Source organism: Myotis brandtii, unplaced genomic scaffold (genome assembly GCF_000412655.1).
Source record: "Myotis brandtii unplaced genomic scaffold, ASM41265v1 scaffold760, whole genome shotgun sequence".
Classification (NCBI taxonomy): Eukaryota; Metazoa; Chordata; class Mammalia; order Chiroptera; family Vespertilionidae; genus Myotis; species Myotis brandtii.
In genome coordinates this window covers 794,454-803,924 of record NW_005371038.1, presented here as the reverse complement: position 1 = coordinate 803,924, position 9,471 = coordinate 794,454, and the positions used below count along the sequence as shown (strand labels likewise).

The following is a 9,471-nucleotide window of genomic DNA, read 5'->3' as shown; positions in this document are numbered from 1 at the left end:
CAACCGAATGGCGGAATGACCGGTTGCTATGACACGCACTGACCACCAGGGGGCAGATGCTCAACACAGGAGCTGCCCCCAGCCCACAAACCCCAGGCCAACCAAGGCAGGTGCCAGCAGGGGCCCCCCGATTGCCCTGCCGGTCGCCCTGCAGAGGGAGGCGGCCAGCGGCAGCAGCGGGGGCGGGGCTGGTAAGTGGGAAGTGCCAGGCTGGCCAGGGCAGGTGCCATCAGGGGCCCCCCAAATCATCCTGCCAGTCGCCCCACAAATCAGCCCTGACTGCCGGCCAGGCCTAGGGACCCTACCCATGCACAAATTTCATGCACCAGGCCTCTAGTTGTAAATAATGCTGAAATGAACATAGGGGTGCATATATCTTTTCTAATTAGTGGTTTGTTTGTTTTTTCTTTGAATAACCAGAAGTAGAATTGCTGGGTCATAGGATAGTTCTATTTTTAATTTTTGGAGGACACTCCATAGTGGCTGCACTGCAACCGAAGGAACCCAGGTTCGGCTGCCTGCCGCAAAGAAAGCCAGCAAATCCCGAGGCAGGTGACAATGGAGAGGAAAGGGGTTTATTTGAGTGCCCACATCTCAAGAAGATGGGAGACTTTTCCCCATCCTCAAAAATCCATCTTAAGATTTCAGTGCAGGCAGGGGTGTTTATAAGGAGGGAGAGGGGAAGCAGGGGGAGGGGCTGTGGACATGAAGGCAGAGTCCTGGCTGTTCCCAATATGGATTCTCATGGTCAGCATCCTTGAGTTGGCCATCTGTGTCTGGGCAGTCAGCAATAGCAACGGCCTTGAAGGTCAGGCTGCTCCTTAGGTTCACACAGAAAATGAACTGTAAAGTATACCAAACACAAAATTTTTAACATGCAAGCTCTAGTTCTGAGAAAAATATCAGGTTAGAGTAACAAGTTGGGTTTAACATCTACTGAATCAATATGGGTAGCTTTATATAGGTAGAGTGTGCTCATTATGTTTTTGCACCAATTTACAATCCCCCAAATCCCAAGGGGTTCCTTTTCTTAACCTCCTCAACAACACTTGCTGTTTGTTGGTTTATTGATAATACCCATCCTGACAGGTGTGAGGTAATATCTCATTAGGTTTTGATTTGCATTTCCCTGATGATTAGTGATGTTGAGCATCATTTCATGTGTCTATTGGCCATCTGTATGTTTTCTTTAGGGAAATATCTACTCAGGTCCTCTGCGCATTTTTATTTTTGGCTTTTAATATACATTTTATTTTTATTGTTGAGGGTACTGCAAATATCCCCCATCCTTCCTCCCTCCCTTAACCTCTCTGCCCATTTTTAAATCAGATTATTTTTATAATGTTGAGCTGTATGAGTTCTTCATATATTTTGGATATAAATCCTCTATCAGATATATCATTTGTAAGTATCTTCTCCCATTCAGTAGGTTGCCTTTTAGCTTTGTTGATGGTTTCCTTTGCTGTGCAAAGCTTTTTAATTTGATGTAGTCCCATTTGTTTATGTTTGCTCTGTTGTCTTTGCCCTAGGAGAAATATCCAAAAAAAGTTTTGCTAAGGCAAATGTCAGAGTTTATTGTCTATTTCTTCTAGGAGTTTTGTGGTTTCAGTCCTTATATTTAAGTCTCTAATCTATTGAGTTTATTTTTGTGTATAAAATGTAAGAAAGGGTGGAATTTCATTTTTTGGATTTTACTGCATAGTTTACCCAGCACCATTTTTGAAGACTGTCTTTATCCCATTTTATATTCTTGCCTCCTTTTTCATAGATTGATCATATAGGTATGGGTTTATTTCTGGGATCCTTATTCTAGCCCAATAATCTATGTGTCTGTTTTTATGCCAGTACCATGCTGTTTTGATTACTATAGCCTCTGTTTGAAAGTTTATTTTGTCTGATATAAGTATTGGTACTCCAGCTTTTGTTTCCATTTGCATTAAATATCTTTTTTCATCCTTTATTTTCAGTTTGTGTGTCTTTCTATCTGGAGTAGGTCTCTTCTAGGCAGCATTTGTTCAAGTCTTGGTTTTTGTTTTGTGTTTGATTGATTCAATCACCCTGTCTTTTGATTGGAACACTTAATCCATTTATATTTAAAGTAATTATTGATAAGTATGCAGTTATTGCCATTTCATACTTGTTTTCTAATTGTTTTTATATTTCTTCTATTCCTTTTATATTCTCTTGCTATTTTCTCTTTTATGTTGATGACTTTCGCAGTGGTTTTCAACCTTCTGGCCCTTTAAATACAGTTCCTCATGTTATGACCCAACCATAAAATTATTTTCGTTGCTACTTCATAACTGTAATGTTGCTACTGTTATGAATCATAATGTAAATATCTGATATGCAGGATGGTCTCAGGCAACCCCTGTGAAAGGGTCATTCGACCGCCAAAGGGGTTGCGACCCACAGGTTGAGAACCACTGTTCTATAGTGTTATGTTTAGATTCCTTTCTTTTTATTTCTTTTATGTCTCTTAGAGATTTTTGGTTAGCATGTACTGTATATATACCAAGCTATACTTATAGCAGTCTATTTAAGTTGATTTTCTCTTAAGATTAAACACATTCTAAAATCACTAGTTTTTACTCACCAACACACATTTATGTTTTTGTCACTTTCTTTTATCTTTCATGTGTATCCTTTAATCTATTGTTGTAAGTACACATGATCTTCCTACTTTTGTCTTTAACCACTGCTACCACTGCTTTTATTGTTTGCCTTTGTTGGTGAAAATTTTTTCTTTCTATATTTTCTTTTTTTTTTTTTAATCTTTACTTTTCTACTTAAAGTCCCTTTAACATTCTTGTAATACTGATTTAGTGGTGATAAATGCCTATAGTTTCTTTCTTGCCTGGGAAACTCTTGATCTCTCCTTTTATTCTAAATGATAGCCTTACTGGATAGAGCAATCTTGGTTGTAAGTTTTACCTTTCATCACTTTGAATATTTTGTGCCATTCCCTTTTGGCCTTCAATTTCTATGTTGGAAAATCAGCTGATTGTCTTATGGGAGCTCCCTTGTCCATAACTAGTTGCTTTTCTCTTGCTGCTTTTAAGATTCTCTCTAACTTCTGGCATTTTAATCATGTGTCTTAGTATGGGCCTCTTTGGGTTCATCTTCTTTGGGACTCTGTGTACTTCCTGTACTTGTATGTTTTCTTTGTCAAGTGAGATAAGTTTTCAGTCATTATTTCTTCAAATAGGATTTCAATACTTTCCCCTCTTCTCCTTCTGGGACCTCTATTATGTGAATGTTGTTACACCTGATGTTATCCGAGTTCCCTTAAACTATCCTCATTTTAAAGATTGTTTTTCACCCTAACCAGTTTGGCTCAGTGGATAAGAGTGTCAGCCTGCAGACTCAAGGGTCCCAGGTTCAATTCCGGTCAAGGGCATGTACGTTGGTTGTGGACACATCCCCAGTAGGGACTGTGCAGGAGGCAGCTGATCGATGTTTTTCTCTCATTGATGTTTCTAACTCTCTATCCCTCTCCCTTCCTCTCTGTAAAAAAAATCAATAAAATGTATTTTAAAAAGTAAATAAAAATGGTTTTTCTTTTTGCTGTCCAATTGCATGTGTTCTGCTACCTTGTCTTCCTCTGCTTCATCTAGTGTACTGTATATTCTTCATTTCAGTAATTATATTCTTCAGTTCTGAGTCGTTCTTTTTTGTTTTCTATCTCATTTTATATGTTTTCTATCTCTTTGTTGAGGTTCTCAGAATTCATCTATTCTCCCATAGGGCAAGGAGCATTCTTTTAACCAGTGTTTTGAACTCTTTTGGTTGACTTCCTGTGTTTCTCTATATTAGGTAGATCTGCTACATCTCCCAGTCTTGAGAGAGTAGTATGGATGTATTCTGTAGGGCTCAGTGGCAGTCTTCCTGGTCACCTGAGCTGGATGCTCGAGGGGTGTCTCATGTAGGTTGTGTTGGGCCTCCTGTTGTGGTTGGGCCTTAACTGCTGCTGCTGGCACATCAGTGGGTAGGGTTGACCCTCACGCAGACTGGCTGTGAAGGCTGGCTATGACTACAGTGGACCAGCTGTTGTGCAGGGGCTGTCCCCATGGAGGATTCATTGTGTTGGAGCTTCTGATGCCAGCCAAAGCTGCCTTTCAGCATGTCAGTTGTGGAACTGGTTGGATGGGGCTCTGGTACAGTCTGGATCTTGGGAGGGCAAAGTCAGCTACCACTTAAGCCAGACTTGGGGGGTTGCTTGGTATAAGCAACAGTTATTTGTATCGACTCCCACTTATTTTAGGCTTGGAGGTGCTTGAGAGAAGCTATGCTAAGAACCAAGGCCAGGTGCCACTTGTGCCAACCTTCAGATTCTTTGGTGGGCACTGTGATGTGAGATGAGGCCAGCTGCCGCTTGGCTTTTGGTTGCTTAGTTGGAGATATGTTACAGGCAGGTTGGCCACCACTTATGCCAGGTTTCAGGTCAATTGTTGGGAGTTACTGTATAAGCTGAGATTGGTCACCACTTGTGCTGGGCTTGGGGCCCCTTGCCAGGAGCTACAGTGCACGCTGAGGTCGGCCGCTGCTCGAATAGGGTTTGTGGGCCTTTGGGCAAGTCTCACACAAGTCTCGGTAGGGCATCTGCCACGTGTGTGGGGCTTGTAGACATTTGAGAAAATCTGCAACACAAGACTAGAGCACTCTGTGAGGTTTGCAGATTTGGGGGAAAGTCTACAGCACAAGCCGGGGTGAGCTGCTTTTGTGGAGTAGCCACTGGAAAAGGCTTGGGCCAGGCAAGCAGTTGGGGAGAACAAGGTCTCAGGGAATCACCAGTGAAGGGTGAACAGTATGATCCAGGTTAGTGGAGCGCACAGATTTGGTGTCCACCCGTACCTGGCCAGCTGGGTGGGAGAGCTCAACAAAGGAATAGCACCTGCCAGTACTTCTAACCTCCCAATCCCCACCCTTCCGGCCACTGTCCTGAAGTATGTCCATTTACTTCCTCCCCATACATCCCTGGCACTTTTCAAGCTGCTGCCCCTGCACCGGTGCTTAGAGGACGTGTTTGTGAGCAAGTGAGTCTATGCGTGTGCACTTTAAGAGCAGCACCTCCTTCTCTAGCAGCTTTTTCTTGGACAGAAGCCCTGCTGGTTTTCACAGCCAGAAATTATGGGGACTTCTCTTCTGGCTCTGGTGCTCTGGGTGGGGGTAGCTGGTGTGGGAGCGGGCCCTGGCTCCTCAGAGGGAACCTCTGCAGTAGAGGCACCCCTCCTGTTCCTTAATCGGCAGTGTGATGGGAACTCCCCAGTCCCCATCTCCATGCCCACTACCAGTCTCGATGTGGTGCTTCCTTACAGCCTCAGTTAGAGGACTTCCGTTCAGCTAGTCTTCAAGGGGTTGTTAGTAATGACAGTTCTATAATTTAGTTGTAATTTTGATCACGGGAGGAGGCAATCGCAGAGTTTACCTACTCTGCCATCTTGACCAGAAGTCTTATTTTTTAATTTATCAGCAGTTTCACAATTCTAGGCTGCTTAGTGCAGATGAAAGGCTATTTCATTTTCTCCCAAAATAATTTTGGAACCTTTATTCTCAAATAATCTCCTGTTTTCAAACCTAGTACAGTTGACTTGCTACGTGTCGCCATGTGGAGAGCAGAAAAGACCTTCCTGATGCTGCTCCTTGTGGCAGCCGAGAGAGACTCATGAAAAGGACCTGGGGGCTTGCAGTTAGGAGCTGGCCAACCAGAGCCTACGTCCCCATGTAAACAGCTCAGAATGTGTCTGGAGAGGCAGGGCACACAGTGGGAATAACGTGTTACAGAGGACCAGAGAGGCAGGGCTTCCTCCACACACCCCGCGGTGCCACTGCCAGCCCTGGCCACACGCTGTGCCATTTCTGACTCATTACTGCACTTCTGTTTGCTCATCACACTTACCTCTCAGAGATACAGTACCTGGCAAGACTGAGTTCAACCAACAGTACTTTCAAAGCCAACACCACACACTACCTGCCTGACAAGCACAAACCAGTGACACCGCAATCCTGCCATTTCCTCTGTGACAAGCACGCCAGCAGAGATGGGGCAGGGTCTGGAGACGCCGGTCTCTGAGGGTCTGAGACCTCAGCAGCTGCTACTTCCAGCGCCAGGAGGTCTGGGCATAACAAGCCTCTCCCTGCTCAGCCCCCACCTTCTATTCCAAGGCTGAAAGGCACAGGTCAAGACAAAGGAAGAACTAATAAGAGACCAAGGATAAACCAAATGACCAGAGTCTCCAGGGAAATTAAATAATCACTCTTTATTGAAAATAAATAAGCCCTCTTACTTACAGGAAAATAGGAAAGTAAACTTTTTGCCTCCTGGCCTCTGAGACAGAAACCACATTCAGAACATGTTCATTTACAAAAGAAAGATTTGTAGATTATCAAAACTGAAATTTAGGAATTTCAATATACATTGTTTCTCTGAAAAATAACAACTAAAATTAGAAATAATTCATGTCAAAGGTCACAGGTTAGAAAACCGATTTTTCTTGAGGCTCATTTTAGCAAACCCTGCAGGTCTCCCCAGATCTTCCCGCTGAAAGGCCACGTCCCGAGAAGGACCCTCCCTGCCTCCTGCTCTGACGCTGGCTCCCCGCAGGGGCAGGGCCGGGCCCTCACCGTGACTGGGAGGACAGCAGCCACACTGCTCCCGTTTCCACAGACGAACGACCTGGCTCAGCAATCCGCTCTGGAGCAGCAGAGGGCTCGGCACCTTCCGCAGGGTCTTCCGGATTCACAGTGCTCAGAGGGCTTCCAGAAAGGCTCCGTCAGCAAGCCCCAATGCCCGCCACGGGACCTGCAGCCTTGGTGCCACAAAGGCTGCTTCCCATGCCCTCTACGCTGCCAACGTCCCAATTAAACAGCGTTACAAATACATTAGGCCAGTGAAAAGCTAAGAAGAGGGCCACGAAGTTGTTCAAACCTCCCCTCCTTACCCCAAATACAAACACACAAAAGAACCCTTCTTATAAATTCAAGTTCATCATCTGAGAGGTTGAAGCCTCTAGCGATTCTTCTAGCTCCAGGGCACACTGACTGTACGCTTCCAGATGTTTTCTCCAGATTTCAACTGGAAGGAGAGAGTGGCACAGCTGAAGAAGAGCAGGGACAGTCGGGAAAGTCTCCACTAGAGAGCATGCTGCTCAGTGGCTCTGTCCCCTGCACAGGCCAGCATGGGCTCAACCCCATCTCCCACGCACCCCCGCCCCGAGTGAGCAGCATCAATCAGCCTGGGTGCTGGCTGACCTTGACCACCTCCTGCCGAGGGTACAGCTATCCTTGCAGCCACCTTGTCCAGGGGCTGTCTGACCAGAGGTCTGTTTGAGACACTCATTGACAAGTCCTTGCAAATTCGGGTCTGAGAACACCTCTCAGACAATGGCCACACTTAACCGGGCCTTCCTCAGCCAGTGCCCAGCACCGGGACTTTTTAATCAAAGTCCAGGAAGACTCGAAGGACACTTGGCCCAGACACAGACCCTCCCCAGCACTCACTGTAGTGTGGCTCTTCTGTCGTGGGAGAAGCTGGGGGGCCGCCTTCTGCGGAGCCGCTGGGGCCCTGTGCAGGCTCCTGACGCGTGGTCTCCAGCATCGTCTTGTACGCCTCCCGCGCCGCCATTGTCAGCTCAACCATCTTGTGGAACTGGTCCTTGGACAGAAGTGAAGGCACAGATGATGCCCCTGACCACAGAAAAAATGGGTCTCCAGCAAACCCTCCACAGAGAAGGGTGCCACCCGCTGAGGGTGCCACCCCGAGAGAATAGGGCACCTGAGGCACCTGCGTGGCAGCAGTGAGCCCAGAGCGGAACTTGGAATCACACTTCCGTCCGTGCTCTTAAGGAAACAAAGGCCACTGAGGCTGAGGGGCCGCTGGGCTGTCTGGGAGCACGCCGTGTCCGCCTCCCCCCAGGCGCAGCCTGCTCCCGCTCACCTGGGCCCCATCGTAGCTGAAGATGCCCACCACACTGACAGGAACAGCTTTGTTCAAACTGCGCCCCAGAGCCTTGCGGTTGAGAGCGAACACAAAGGGAATGTTCTGTTCACAGGCGTAAGCGATGATGGTGTGCAGGGTGTCGTCCAATCCACCTGTCCGAGGGAGGGCACGGGAATGACAGGAGAGGCGTCACATGGGCTGGTGGGGACACTGGTCGCAAGGGCTTTTGTTACACACTGCAACACGGCCAGCTCCCTCTGACTCGCCAGCCACAGGGAAGAAATCACTCTCCAAAGACAACTCCTTCGTGGAATGGATGGGTCTATGCTGAGTCAACAGCTGCGTGACACCTCATAGTCTTAGCAAACATCACTGAGCACTCAGCACGGCTGGGCCACCGCTCTGCCTGCCTCCCCTGTGGGAGCTGCTGTGTCCTCACAAACACACAAGAGGGGAGGCTACGGCCCGCTCCGAGGGGAGTCAGCAGCAGAGAGGTCCCTGGGCACCTATCCCACGTCACCTCCCCTCCAACCTGAGCACACATGGGCCTGGCGCCAGTGAGGCACTAGCCAGGGCCGCTGCACAGGCCGCGCGGGGAGAGGCAGTGCGAGCTTCAGAGGAAGGTGAGGAGCTCCGTGCAGGGGTGCCTGCCAAGCCGGAAACCTGGCAGGGGTTACCACCACCCAGAGCATTACACACGGAGCCTGTGCGGGCTGCACACCACAGCCAGCGGGCTGCACACCACAGTGGAGAAACGACTCCACCCCGGACAGCAGCCAAAGGTGAGCACAGGCAGGAACCGATGCATCGGCAGACCCACAGAGCAACCTCCACTGGCTAAAAACACCACAGAAAACTTTAAGCGAGACATCTCTGCTTCTGGGCAGGGTGATCCAAAATAACACATGTCCACTCCACCAGGTGTACTGGTTAATAATGCGATTTTGTGATCAAAGAAAACACGATAATTTCAAGAGAAACATCAAAAGTGCTTTATTCAAAGTACAGACAGTCCTTGGGTTACGTCAGACTCAACATACGTCGTTTCGTGGTTACGTCACCATCTCCCATTTATTTATAAAAAAAGTTCTGTCATTTCGACGTATGTGCTTTATGTTTTTTCCTATTTATTTGCCACAAGTAAAGGTCAGGAATTGTTATCTTTCTTTTAAATTTCTTTTACTGTTTCAGTTCATTGCTGCTGTGTATGTGCTCCATGTGAGTGACACAGGTGCTTATGTAGGTGGGTTCCGACTTAGGGCGAAAATTGCATTACGTCGCGTCGTAGGAAAGGATCTCCGACGTAACCCGAGGACCTACTGTAATGTCCATCGCTAGCTACACATTTCCCCATCTTTCAGGTAATCTGTGGGTACCGTACCAATAGAACTTTTCTTGTTTTGAGGCAAACCATTCAGAGACCCAATTTTCCACTTCTTCGTACATTTTGAAGTGCTGCTCAGAAAGTGCATGTGCCATTGATCAGAACAAGTGGTAATCTGAAGGAGCAAGGTCTGGTGAATACGGCAGGT

At 47.1% G+C, this 9,471-nt stretch overlaps 1 protein-coding gene across 9 annotated transcripts in view; it reads right to left on the bottom strand.

Annotated features, from left to right (window-relative positions):
• Nucleotides 1-6,237: 6,237 nt before the first annotated feature.
• SECISBP2 (SECIS binding protein 2) overlaps nt 6,238-9,471 on the bottom strand; it is a 31,992-nt gene continuing 28,758 nt past the window's right edge. For all 9 annotated transcript variants that reach the window (XM_014530692.1, XM_014530694.1, XM_014530695.1 and 6 more), the window contains 3 exons: nt 7,937-8,091; nt 7,501-7,654; nt 6,238-7,075 (listed from right to left, as the gene is read on the bottom strand). In XM_014530692.1, the coding sequence (XP_014386178.1) occupies nt 6,972-7,075; nt 7,501-7,654; nt 7,937-8,091 (413 nt within the window). In that variant the 3' untranslated portion in view covers nt 6,238-6,971. The remainder of the gene's footprint in view (nt 7,076-7,500; nt 7,655-7,936; nt 8,092-9,471) is intronic.